At 41.5% G+C, this 13,850-nt stretch overlaps 3 protein-coding genes across 11 annotated transcripts in view; 1 reads left to right on the top strand and 2 right to left on the bottom strand.

Annotated features, from left to right (window-relative positions):
- Positions 1-13,850, bottom strand: part of LOC105231136 (ubiquitin-conjugating enzyme E2 G1) — a 539,049-nt gene that overhangs the window by 152,672 nt on the left and 372,527 nt on the right. The window lies entirely within an intron of this gene.
- The window catches only part of LOC105225614 (calcium/calmodulin-dependent protein kinase kinase 2), a 215,268-nt gene that overhangs the window by 11,104 nt on the left and 190,314 nt on the right, over positions 1-13,850 (top strand). The gene's annotated exons all lie outside the window — the stretch shown is intronic.
- LOC125776759 (uncharacterized) lies at positions 969-1,629 on the bottom strand. The gene is made up of 2 exons (XM_049450313.1): positions 1,229-1,629; positions 969-1,163 (listed from the first exon to the last, which is right to left on the bottom strand). The coding sequence occupies exons 1-2, from the start codon at positions 1,469-1,471 to the stop codon at positions 990-992; spliced, it is 417 nt and encodes a 138-aa protein (XP_049306270.1). The 5' UTR covers positions 1,472-1,629; the 3' UTR covers positions 969-989.

The following is a 13,850-nucleotide window of genomic DNA, read 5'->3' as shown; positions in this document are numbered from 1 at the left end:
TGTGGAGCCGAAACAAGAGACAACGACGATGATGCAGCACCACTTGTTGAAGCTGGGGCACTTGTCGATGCCTCCGACGTTGACACCTCCTCATTCGCAGCAGTCACAATGGCATCACCAGAGGCAAGAACTCCGAACAAATTTTCGCCGCTCAGTTCCGAAGCGACAAAGTCAACTTCAGTGAAAATTTGCGGGTTGAACGGGTAGATGCCAGTTGTTCGGAAGCCGGATTTGATGGTTTTCGGCGTTAACATAACATCGAGGCACTGATCGACAAGGAGCGGCACATGATGCAGATCGAAAGTGACACCAATGTTGGACTTTTTCCATGCATCATGCTTCACGGTCATCATGCCTTTAAATGGTGCAAATACCGCAACATCTAGCGGCTGCATTTTGTGCGTGCATTTCGGCGGAAAAGACAGCAACGTGATGCCATGATCCAACGCCAAATCTATCGCCTCGATCGATAAATGCGAACCGTGGTTGTCCAGCAGCAACATGGTTGGCGAATCGGCATTAGCACCGGTGTGCTTGATGAAATGACGCATGAATAGAGGGAATACGTCAGAGTTTATGTAACCAGAACCGTTCGCAACACCAACAGCGCCATGACTCGCATGAGTCATAAAAATCTCTTTCATGTTGACTCGGGGAAAGAGGAAGAATGGCGGTATAGACTGGCCACTAGCGCTGACGACCAAAGCCAAAGACACATTGGTGCCTTTTTCGGCAGATGTTGATGAGCCGACCTGCTTTTGTCCTTTGCGCGCAATGGTTTTGACAGGTCTGGTTGGCACGGTCGGGCACCCGGTTTCATCCATGTTCCATATTCGGTGAGGTTCAAACGGCGTCTTACCGAGAACGGATGAAAGGTTGGCAAAGAATGCATCGACATTCTCTTTGTTGAATCGCTTCGCACGGCTCTGGCTTACTTGCTCTGGTGTTCGCAGTGACAAATTTTTGTGGCGTTTCATGAACGCCAACTGCTAATCCTTACTCGCCTGTTGATTGTCGTTCCATGGATCCGGATACGACGCGCCAACTTTCCGAGCAAATTCATACGCGAGCTTACGAAGCTCCATCAAACTAATTCCATAGTTGATGTCGCTGGCCTGGAGAATGTAGCTTATCAGCGCCTTCTCTTGTTCGATGTTGAAGATCTGAAATAAAAAAAAAATTATTTATTATTCGATGAAAGAAAAAGAAAGAAACCAGCAGAACTCACTGTTTTTGTGCCCATCGTCGTGCTTTCAGCCAGCAAATTCTTCATTACATCGGCATTGGCAGTAGTAACGTCGATGCTCGCACCATCAAATGCTGCAATATAACGCATCAGGTTGGTCCTCGGAATTTTGTGTGCCGTCGCAGATTGTCGAACGCTGTTGTGATGTATTTTCACCGACTTGATCGCCTTCAAAATGTTGTCGAAATCAACAATTTTCTCTTGTTTGGGATAGTACCGCGGCATAATGACTAAAAAAATTTTTCGGAGCACGAAACTATCAGGAAATGTTGAAAAACTATTGTTGTTGAAATTCTGCACGAAAAATCACTTATACACGTCAAATATATGAAGTTAGCATGTCAAATGTAAAAAACGCCCGACATTCCCCAAACGCTCATATTTGCAAAATGGCGGTGGATAATGAACACAATGTAAATTCGTGCACAATTTCTTTTGTGTGTCGAAGGCTAAAAGCTCAACTAATATTATAAACATATTTACCTGGATGAATTTATTGGAAAATGTGAAAAAAATCAACTGTACACAGAGTTGAAAAAAAACTTTCGGAGTGTCGAATTTCTTTTTGTTGTCGCAGAGAGGTTATAACACGTGTTCACAGCTCGAGTGCTATATAGAAACTGAGCTTAGTATGAGACGAGCCGATGACAGTTGGTTGCAGCTGTCAACCTATACTAGGGAAAAAAATATCGCGCTGGCCCGGGATTCACATGTAACACGCACTAATGCCCCGGTATTATTGAGGGCAATATTACGATTATTTTGGCGCCCCGATTTGATGGTACGGATGGATAGTGTAAGGGTATATGTGTTTCACACATTTTTTAATTAATATATACCTATTTAATTACATTGTACACATTCGAATATATCAAACATTTATACTAATTGTGTATTTTTAAAGAAAAATAAAAAAAAAATTAAATATTGATTCATATATTTATATGGATTATACGAGGGCTGTCCGATAAATAACCGACCTCAACGTGAAGCTAGCGGCACATCTGAAAAAAAAGTTTCTACTTCAAATTGTGCATATTATAATAGCTACTCGCCAAAATTTCAGAAATTTATCTTGCGCAATTATCTGTTGACAGTCGTTTTTGTGAGTCTATTTCGCTGATTTCCCCAAAATGGAAAAAATTGAATATCGAACTGTAATTAAATTTTTATTTTTGAAAGGCAATAGGCCTTCACAAATCAAAGATGAGTTGGACTCTGTGTATGGTGACTCTGCACCATCGTTTACCACCGTAAAATTTTCGGCAGCTGAATTTAAACGTGGTCGCAGGAGCTTGGAAGATGATGAACGTCCAAAAACTGTAACCACTAACGATAACATCGCTAAAGTTCATCAAGAAGTGTGTGGAGTTACAAGGAGACTATGTAGAAAAATAAAAAAAAAATTTGAAAAAGTCGCGTGCATCATGGTTAGGTCGGTTATTTATCGGACAGTATACCATAATAAATAGAAAAAACTTATTATAGAATGCAAAGTTTTTCAGTATTTCTCTCCTTTTGATTAATGTAGGTGTTCGATCGATGAGAACTATGGACACCCCGGTGTTGAACCGATCAGGGTTATTTTTTTTTAACGCGTCCGAAGGCCACCGGTGCAGAAAGTAGTACAACACAAAAGAAGTATAAACACCCCGGTGTTGCACTGACCAGGGTTATGTTTTTTTAAGCGCAGCCGAAGGCCTCCAGTGCAGAGAGTAGTTCGGCACAAAAGAACTATGAACACCCCGGTGTTGGACCGACAATCGTTATTTTTTTATCTTTGTACAATCGCGCGATTTTTTATTCCAAATTTTCATTATATTTTCAGTATAATATATTACATTGAAACAAGCGCCGCAGTATATAAGACCTACCATTTTGATTCGTTGGGTTATTACTATCTTCCTTTTGTGCTTATTTTCTTTGTCGTTTGACAGTTTATATTCAGTAATTTTGCTTACATTTCAAGGAACAATATATGTATGTTTTATTTATTAAATTGTACATAAAATTGCAACTTAAAATCCATAATTTATCATTAATTCAATTATATATATTTCAAAGAATGTGTGTGTGTTAAATTGGTTAAATTGTTTGCAAGCAGTGCAACAAAAACGTCAAAAGAAGAGAGCCATTGTTTGAGCAAATGTGAAAATGTGCGTTTTTTGCTTACTTATATCTAAAAAACAAATTAACATTTAACAATAAATTTACATTTAAACCAAAGTTTAATTCATTGGCTATCCGTGCTATATAAATTTAAAAAATCCGTGCACGCATTTAAGAGGAATAAGCAGTGAAAATGAGATACTAAACTAAACCTAACCCGGAAGAAGGCTTAAGGCCCTGGATTCCCTATATATTGACAGGGATTACGTCACCTCAGTGGGCACAATAAACCCTAGGTCACGGTGCAATACTTCACTAATAATATCTATATATCTAACACTTCACTAATTCGTTCCTATCATTTAATATTAAATAGTGCAAAATAACTTTTATTCAATATTTAACTGTTTTTCAATTCTCTTTGTTCACACAATAACAAAAGGGTTGCATTCTTACCAATAATCAGAGTTACCTTATGTCCATATTTTTCAAAAGAAAAAGAAAACAAATAATACCCCAATGGCATGAAATAAACAACACATTATTAGTTTTTCGCATAGAAATCTCACAGGGTTCTCAGACGGATAAGATAAGAGAAGAAGTGGTTAGAGTGATGCCGGGTCAGGTTGCATGCTGGACATATGTTTGGTATATCCGTGTCGATTCTGTATAAGTAGAAGCTTAACCTGCTACAGTATCGAAGCTGCGCAAGGGTCACTCGATTCTCTCGCAACTCGAGCTGGCCGTCTGCAATTTTGGTGGTTTGTCTCCCAGTACGCTTGAAGTTAATTGCGTCCGAAGTCTGGTCGGCGTATTGTCTTATGTCCGCTTCATGCGGGCGACTGCAGGGATGGTTTCCCCAAAACACCTCAGCAGAAACTGCTTGAAGAGGAGTTCACTTTTTAGATGTTCGATCGGATACCTCAAGAGCCATACCGTAAGCGTTTCACTGTACCAAGTACGTGCCTTCCAGTACTCAACAACGGTTTATTGGAGCTCAAACAGGCAGCATGACTTCCATATTCTTTTCAGTCCCCCCAACCTTCATCCCGTTCCAATCCTCTTGCGAGAACCACACAGCAACTTTTGGTTCCTCATTTCTCGACGAGTTTCGGCCTAACCACCACACGTGAGTGTACGTTTCCCCATGCTGCAGGAGTCTGCCGCAACACAACAGTGGTGTCGCGAAACAATACCTACACGAACTCCCTCGCTCTTTGGATCCCCCGGTACAAACTGCAAAGGACTCCAGAGTAAGATCGAGGAGATGATTGCATTTATGAGCCAGTTACGGGTAACGATAGCTGCGGTTAAGTAAACCAAGTTAAACAGCCGCTCAGATCTTCTGAGTTGTGCAGGTTTCAACGTCCTACGTAACGTCCTACGTAAGGACCGCAATCGAGATAATGGTGGAGGCCTAACCTTCATACTACATAATACCGTGCAATATCGTCTTATCGATGGCGACATCTACCGCAGGGAAGCTATTGTCAAAGTATAGCTACCCGGGCAGGCGATGTCAATGTAATATACTTGTATACATTCCCCCAGTTACATACATGTTGCCCTACAGGACATCACCTGAACATTGGTTCGCTTTGGCGACTTTAACGCGCATTACGATCTTTGTCATTCCTGCATATTAAATGATTGTGGGGGATGAAGCTGGCGGAACAGAGAGACGATTTAACATCCTGCAAAGTGAATGACGAAGCCAGAATTATGGGCACTTGTAAAAGCTCGTCCGAATTACCATTGCTAGTGGTGGTCTGATAAATAACATAAACTTACGACCTATACTAACTCCCGCATCAGACAATCTGCCCAAAATTATCTCGATCAAGAAATCTCCCGACTGTATTCCTGTGGACAACCGTAATTTTTTAATCTTTAATAAAATTAACTGGTTCGGCTTCACGGAATTTACTGAAATCATCTTCACCACACTACCCATTTTTCAGAGATGTAATCGTTGACGAGCGTCAATTCCGCAGCTACTACCGGGTTAGAAGAATCGCGGAACAACGAGCCTATTCTATTAGCTGTTTTAGCTAATGAGCGCGATTTCTGTGATTGCCTAATAAGGAAAGGGCTCCAGAAGTCTGGTAACGTGTACACCGGCTGCGCAAAAAGCCAAATGACTGCGCATCACTTTCACCGATGACAAGGTTTAGAGTGTCATCAACAAGGCTAAAACTTCCAAATCCTCTGGCACTGACGGAATAAATATGCTGATGCTAAAGCACCTAGGCTCGACGGGAGTAAGATCCTCACCAACGTCCTCAACCTCTCGCTGGCCACTTTCAAATAACCGATGCATAGGCAGCATAGTCGGTCCAACAACGGGATGTAATCATAACTTACGCGTATCACTTTAAACGCAAATATCTCGAAAAATATAAGTTTCTCGCTAATATATTCTTTGTCTAGGGAACCTCTTAGCCTGAAATACTGGGACCTCTAAACGGCCCCTAGATTGAAATCTAATTCGACGCTAAAGGGGGACTAGAAGTACCATTCCTAACATACCCGACATGTTGAAAATTGGAAGAGTGACACAATTCTACAACGTGATATATCGTCAAAATCCCGACAATTAAAAATCAATTAAGTTACGTTTTATAGTATGTACTCTTTCACTCGGCATATGATCGCGATTATTACCACTCTACAGAGTCACCACGAGATAACCAAATCAGTATCCAGGAGCACCTGGGTCGGTCACAAATATGGCTGCCTGTTTGTAGAAAGACGCAACAGAATAGAATCTAGATCTGCCAGAATACCGCAATCAATTTTTACCTTTCGAGGCCGTGGAAGTGTTGCAATTTCACTACCCTGCAATATCAACTTCTTTAGAGAACAGGAAACAAGTTTTCGCTTGCATGGACAGACTTCCTATTTCGTTGGGCGTTGGACAAAAAATAGTAAGACTTTTTAATTTAATTTCGCACAAAAACTCATTCGTCGAAATATATTTTTTCTAAATTAATATGACTATCTGTGTTAAATTTCACATCAAAATAATCTTTAGTGTTTAATATACGATTGTCAAGTGAAATTATTCAACAAAGAAGTTACATTAAATTTTGAGTGTGGATTTAAATATGTGGTGCAGAAACGTTCCGAATTTGGAAAAGGTCTTTGGTGATAAATGTTTGCCACGAGCAAGTATTTTTGATTGGTACAAATTTCTCAAGAGGGTCGATCACGAGTTGACGATAAACCTCGACCAGGACGGCGATTAATATAAACTGATGATCAACACGTCAGTAAAATATTGAGAATTTGTGCTTGAAAATCGGCGATTAACAGTCAGAGATCTTACTAGCATCGTTGAAATATCGGTAGGATCAGTGAAAAACATTTTGAAAAATCATTTGGCCCTAAGAAAAGTAAAAGCACGATTAGTTCCAATATCACTATTTTTTTTTTCGAAAAACTGCTTCGCGTTCACGTCTGTGAAACAATGCTTTCCGACTACCAGGATGTCATGAAATGTATCATTATTGAGGATGAGTCTATGCTTACAACCCGCTAACCGACTATCAATCGGGCGGATATGGTGGTAAAGGTGAGCCGAAACCGAAAAAACACACGTTAAAACAGGTAAAAAATTAAGACTAAATTAAGGGCCGAAAATTCTTGGTTTTTGCACCACCATAATGCACCATAGCATACTGCATTGATTATTCGTGATTTTCGCCAAATTTTCAATTGCAACCACCGTATTCGCCTGATTTAGAGGATTGAAAAAAAAGTTGACACAAGTGTATTGGTATCAAAGGGGATTACTTTGAGACGGGGGCGACATAGATTTTGAAGAATAAATTAAGAATTTTAAAATTATGAACAAGTCTTACTAATTTTTGCTGATAGTAGTATACCTTCATTTATATATATTTCTTTAAGATTTAGGTGTTACAAACAACCGTTATGTAAAAAAAAACTATTAAATTCTGTTGCAACATTTTGTGGGAGTGTAAAAACGCTTAAAAATAATCTGCCACTATATATTAGATACAGTTCGAATACGTTTTGCAGCATATAACTCGCTCGCTTATCTAACACTGCTAGATAGATGTCTGCTAACCACACAGAGAATACGTTTCGCTAGAGTATTTTACTCCTTAATAATCCACTGGTTTTTGTTTAAAAATAATAATCTGTTAACGTTTTTAGCCTTTAGTGCTGTTTTCCTATCTGATCTTAGCAATCCAGGATGGCTATACGTCCTCTCCGACTCAATAGAATTAAAATTAATTAACCTGATATTTCTTTATATGCACCGTAAGCAGTGGAGATATACATAAATTCTGAAATTGAATCACAACAGAATGTTCACATAATAAGTTTCAGTTTGATAAGTATTCTTCAAAACCATGAGTACCAACTAAATGGAGGTTTCTTTTATAATTTTTATTTTTTCACCGTCCTTAATTCTTATTAAAATACTGGAAAACTGTGACGTTAAATATTGTGAGTTGCGGTTGTATGTATGAATAATTGAGGTTATGTGTAGCCGGAAATTTAGAAAATTCTTACCCAATTGCAAATACCAGAGATGTTGAAAGGTCAAAAAAGCCATAGCTTAATATTGTGTTATCAAAATGCAAGGGATTTGGGAACTAAACCGAAAAAGTTCCTAAAGTCTACTGCAATCAACAATATTGTTATTTCTGAGTTACGCAAACATAGCTTAATGCTTATATACGTATTGGGTTTTCAAAAAAAGTCTTGCGGTATTTTTATTGAATTTTTTTTTTTATTGAAATTGAAATGAATTTTTGATGACTCATGCCCAGCTCTTGACCTATGCTACGGCTGCTACTATGCCGGTCTCTTTCGACCAATTCAGCGATTTTATCGCAATTTTCGACGACAGGCCTTCCGGAGCGTGGCGCATCTTCAACCACCTCTACACTAGAACGAAAACGTTGAAACCATCGTTGTGCAGTGGAAATGGAAACTGTATCGGGACCATAAACTGCACAAATTTTATTGGCGGCTTGAGATGCATTTTTGCCTTTATCGTAGTAGTACTGTAAAATATGCCGTATTTTCTCTTTATTTTGCTCCATGTTTGCAACGCTATAACTCACGAACGACTTAAAAGAAACGACAATCAATCAAACACGTGTTAGCGCGTGAGCTTTCCCAAAAGGTATAGCATGACCCGATGCGACGAATAAAACTAGAACTACGGGTTTTCAGCGCCAACAAGCGAAAATACCGCAAGACTTTTTTGACAACCCAATGTATCGGATGGGGAAATCATCAACAATTCACACTATTTAGGAAAGAGGGAGATAACTGAACTAATACGAACAGTCGTGGAGAAGGACTGCAGATGGTGGTCTCTGTCATGGGAAGTAGCATTGGTACGTTTAGGTGCCGCAAAGGATCTTGCCGTACGCGTTCGGCGATATCCCGATCGGAGGACACTTGGTTGGAAAACGCCAAAATACCTTTACCCCAAGTTTTTTAAGTTTCAGGCAGGAGGGTGGTTGGTCACTGGGTGTTGGGGATGGTGGAAGATGGCAGCGACGACCTGCGGTTGGAGATATGTCCAGAAAATGTCAGGTCTGCGAAGGTGCTCATACCCTTGATTAAGAGACATGTTACGCCACGTACACTTATTAACACAGATTGCTGGAAGGCGTATGATTCTTTGGCGAATCACAGGTATGAGCATCGAAAAGTAAACCACAGTGATCGGGACAATCCATTTGTGTGGGGAGATGGTGCGCCTACGCAGCGCATTGAATCCCAGTGGCGAGTAACTAAACGATTTTTTGCTAAGGATAGTTACAATAATCCCGAAAATTTCGCGCATTTGATTCTCGAATATGTTTGGCGAAAAAATGTGGCCAACATGAGGATCCATTCAAAAAATTACTAGAGGCAATAAAGTTTATATACAAGCCATAACACACGTTTGTTTTATTAAATTGGAATAATTTCTTTATATTTTATTTTTATTGGTTGTTGATTCTCGTATTTGGGGTATAATCTGTTTACTTTATTTTTTTTCATTTAATTTACAAAAGATTCTTAATTAAACAGAATTGAAGAATAAGTTAAATGTTGAATTAAAATTATTTTTTCACTTAATTATATAAAATAAATGTGTACAAACTAATTAGTGATCTTTTAGTGGATATAAAAGTGCAAAACATGTAATTTTCAACTTTAAACACAAATATCTCGAAAAATAAAATCTTTCTGCGGTTATAACTATATATATAAATCCTGGGACGGTATTCTAAAGTTTTCCCAAAAATACTATATACATATGTATGTATGTATGTATATACATAATGTGTGTTTACACAAGCATAGTAGTTGAAGAAAACAAAAAAATTGTGCACTCTAAGCAAATTTGCCAATTAAAAATGTTGATTGCATTGTGTGTTTACACAAGCATATTTATTGAAGAAGGATAAAAGGTATGCACTCAAAGCAAATTTGCTTATAACAACTTTTTTACTAACATTTCTGGTTGTTTTAATATTTCATAAAATATAAACACATTTCGAAGATTATGTGATGTTATTTCATACATCAACCAATTCAATAAGCCAATTCGCGATGCAAAACTAATTTTTAAAATTACGAGTATGTTACGAAGTACAAGCTATTGCAGAGAATTACACTTCTGTACTTTTGTTCAAACGAATTAATTGATATCATTCTAAATTTATTTAAAACACTACGGGTATTGCAAAACACTTCATATGTTCCTAGCTAGTGGATAGCGCAGTTTCTCTAATTGAAACTTATTAAACCTACCTGCCCTCTACAATATGTCAAGAAAGACAGACAGGCTTGGCAGCAATATCAATTGAAAATGAAGTGACATAAATTAACAATAAAAGAAAATGTTTTTTTTACTGTTCATTGGGGGCGTTTTTTACGTGGCGGTTCCCAAACCCAGCGCACAACCCTGTGTAGGGGTTTCGCCTCCTCACTTTAGTTTGCCGTCGAACGGATGTTCTTTGGCTACCCAGAGAACAAAGACCGGAAGTCGTGAACTGCTTGAGCCATATGTAAAAGAATCGTTTCTGGCCACTCCCAAGTGAATGGTGATCAAAGAACTTTCCTCACTTGCGTGAACTTCTACACATCACTCCAGACTTCTACACATGATTACATGACTGTAGAACCCCCAGAGGGAATGTGGTAACCGATGCCCAGAGCACACTTGCCCTTCTGAATGGCAGTGAAAGCATAACGCCAGGAGAAGCTGAACCCGATTCGAATTGCAATTACCCATCTAAAGAACAACAAAGCAGCGGTGGCCGATGGATTGCCGGCCGATATGGAGTATAAGGTCGGACAAAAGCTTGCCCAATGATTGGAATTTAAGTGTTCTCTGCCAAATCAACAAAAAAGGAGACACTCTGCGCCAACTACCTTGGGATAACCCTCCTCAATATCGCATATATGGTTATATCGAGCGTATTATGTGAGAGATTAAAGCCCACCGTCAACAAACTAATTGGACCTTATCAATGTGGCTTTAGACCTGGCAAATCAATAACCGACCAGATATTCACCATGCGCCAAATCTTGGAAAAGACCTGTGAAAGGAGAATTGACACACACCACTCTTCGTTGTTGTTGTTGTTTTAACGGATATGCTAATCCCCGTTAGGGTGGTAAGGGTCATCTGTGTTGTCGTCGAGGTCATCTAACGGTAGGCCCAGGAAACGCGCTGTTTCGACGGGGTCGGACCAAAGGGAGGAAGGTGTTAGATGAGTTGGGTTTGTGGGGCATGCAAAGAGGTGGTCAGTGTCATGCGGAGACTCGTTGCATGCAGGACATATATTGGATATGTCGGGGTCGATTCTGGATAAGTAGGAGTTTAACCTGCTACCATACCCAGAACGAAGTTGCGCTAGGGTCACTCGCGTTTCTCGCGGCAACTGGAGCTCTTCATCTGCAATAGGTGGTGCTTTGACTCCAAGAACGCCATTCACGGGAAGGGAGTCGGTGAAGGTGTTAATGGCTCCACTGTGAATGGCGGTCAGTACCTGTCTGAAGTCTGTAGCGTCCGAAGTTCGGTCGGCGTACTGTACGACGTCGTCGACGTAGTCGAGGAATGACCTCTTGATGCTCCTAGGAGGCGGCTCCGCTCCAAGCAGCTGGCTGCAAGGGTGATTCCTACGGAAACATCCCAGCAGGAACTGCCTGGAGAGAAGTTCATTATGCTCCTTTACAGGAAGCATGCGTGTCTCACTATGGAGGTGTTCGATGGGAGACATCAAGAGACATCCCGTCGTAGTCCGGAGTGCTGTGTTCTGGCAGGTCTGTAGTTTCCTCATCTGCGTGCCACTGCATCCAGGCGACCATATCGGTGCTGCGTAGTTGAGGACCGGCCGGCCGATTGCCTTGTAAGTTGCCAACAACGTTTCTTTGTCTTTTCCCCATGTGCTGCCGGCTAGCGACTTGAGGATCTTGTTGCGGCTCTGTACTTTGGCGATAATCGCGGTCGTATGGGGAGTGAAGGAGCATAGACTATCAAAGGTTACGCCTAAAATTTTAGGGTTATTGACAGTCGGAATTTTGACGCCATCGACTGCAATATCAAGCTCAAGTCTATACTCCTTCGTCCAGTTTGTGAATATAGTCGCTGTGGATTTGGTGGGGGAAAGTTGGAGATTCCGTGCAGTGAGGAAACGAGAAAGGTCGGAGAGGTAGCTGTTCACTTTCGAACACATGCCATCGATTCCATTGCCCGACGTCAATATCGTGCAGTCATCAGCGTACGAGGTTATGGAGACCCCCTCTGGTGGTTGTGGGAGTTTCGAGATATAGAAGTTAAACAGTAGTGGGGAGAGGACACCACCCTGCGGAACCCCCTGTTTAATTCTTCTCAGTTTAGATGTTTCGCCTCGAAATAGTACGGATGACTGGCGACCACTCAGGTAGTTCATGGTCCACCTCTTTAACCCTGGAGGAAGCGTTGTTTTTTCTATGTCCTGCAATAGCGTTGTGTGGTTGACTGTGTCAAAGGCTTTTGACAAGTCCAACGCTACGAGGATCGTTCTCTCACAGGGTGGCTTCTGGTTGAGGCCACGAACTATCTGGGTGTTTATGACGCTAAGTGCTGTGGTGGTGCTGTGCACTTTTCGGAATCCATGCTGGTGGCTGGCTAGGCTCAGATGGTGAGTGAAAGTCGGGAGTAGCAGGGCCTCAAGTGTCTTCACTACTGGGGAGAGGAGAGTTATCGGGCGATAAGATTCCCCTTTGTTGGCGGGTTTCCCAGGTTTCAGTAGTGGCACCACCCTTCCGATTTTCCACACATCGGGTATTTGAAGGGTGGTTAGTGACAGGTTGAGGACACTGGTGAGATAACCTACTCCCGCCGAGCCTAGATGCTTTAGCATTAGCATGTTGATTCCATCAGGGCCAATGGATTTGGATGATTTAGCTTTTGTGATGACACTCTGAACCTCCTCACCGGTGAAAGTAAGTGGCGCGCAGTTGTTTGGCATTTTGCGCAGCCGCCGGTTAACACATCTCTTAGCTTTGTCTACCGAAGGGTGCAGTGTAAACTGCCGGCTAAAATAGCTCGCGCACTTCTTCGGGTCCGAAGAGGCATGACCATTGAATTGAACTTCAACTCGGTCGTCGTGTCTCTTCGGATTAGACAAAGCTTTGACAGTAGCCCAAAGCTTACTCACACCGGTGGAGAGGTTGCAGGACTTCAGGTGCTCTATCCATTTCGTCCGCTTATGTTGATTTACCACTCGCCGAATCTCCAAATTGAGATCCCTTATTCGGGGATCCCCGGGATCGGCATGGCGTAAGGTGTCGCGCTCACTAGCTAAGACAGCTGCTTCGGCTGGGAAATTGGGGCGGATTTCCGCTATTCTTCCAGCCGGGATGAAGCGAGCAGTAGCTGCTGCGATCACCTTGCGGAATTGACGTTCGCCAACGCATACGTCCGTAGGAATGGGTAGAGCGTTGAAGGTGCTCTCAGTGAATTCTGTGAAGCCGACCCAATTAGCTTTTTTGAAGTTAATGAAGGTACGGTCCACAGAAACGAAATCGGGAGGCTTCTCGATCGAGATAATTATGGGCAGATGGTCTGATGCAAGAGTTAGCATAGGTCGCCAGGTTATGCTGTTTATCAGGCCACCGCTAGCAATGGTAATATCCGGCGAGCTATTACAGGTGCCCATAACTCTGGTGGGGGCTTCGTCATTCATTGTGCAGAATGTCGAATCGTCAATCTGTTCCGCCAGCTCCATCCCCCTACGATCATTTGACAGGCAGGAATGCCAAAGATCGTGGTGCGCGTTAAAGTCGCCTAGTACCATACGGTTTTCACCACGAAGTAGCGCACCTATATTCGGGTGATATCCTGTAGGGCAACATGTAACTGGGGGGATGTATATATTAAATATTTCGAGCTCGACATCGCCTGACCGGATAGCTATGCCCTGACATTCTAGGGTAGTATCCCTGGGGTCGATGTCTTCTTCGA

The sequence above is a fragment of the Bactrocera dorsalis genome, chromosome 2 (assembly GCF_023373825.1).
Source record: "Bactrocera dorsalis isolate Fly_Bdor chromosome 2, ASM2337382v1, whole genome shotgun sequence".
Classification (NCBI taxonomy): domain Eukaryota; kingdom Metazoa; phylum Arthropoda; class Insecta; order Diptera; family Tephritidae; genus Bactrocera; species Bactrocera dorsalis.
The sequence above is the reverse complement of the archived record's forward strand: the minus strand, read 5'-3'. Positions and strand labels throughout refer to the sequence as shown.

What these genes read in the sequence shown, in the direction of transcription:
- LOC125776759 (XM_049450313.1), bottom strand. Translation starts at nt 1,471, where the DNA reads ATGCCGCGGTACTATCCCAAACAAGAGAAAATTGTTGATTTCGACAAC. An exon ending in CGACGATGGGCACAAAAACA is followed by an intron (nt 1,164 to 1,228) that starts GTGAGTTCTGCT and finishes TTTTTATTTCAG; the next exon opens with ATCTTCAACATCGAACAAGA.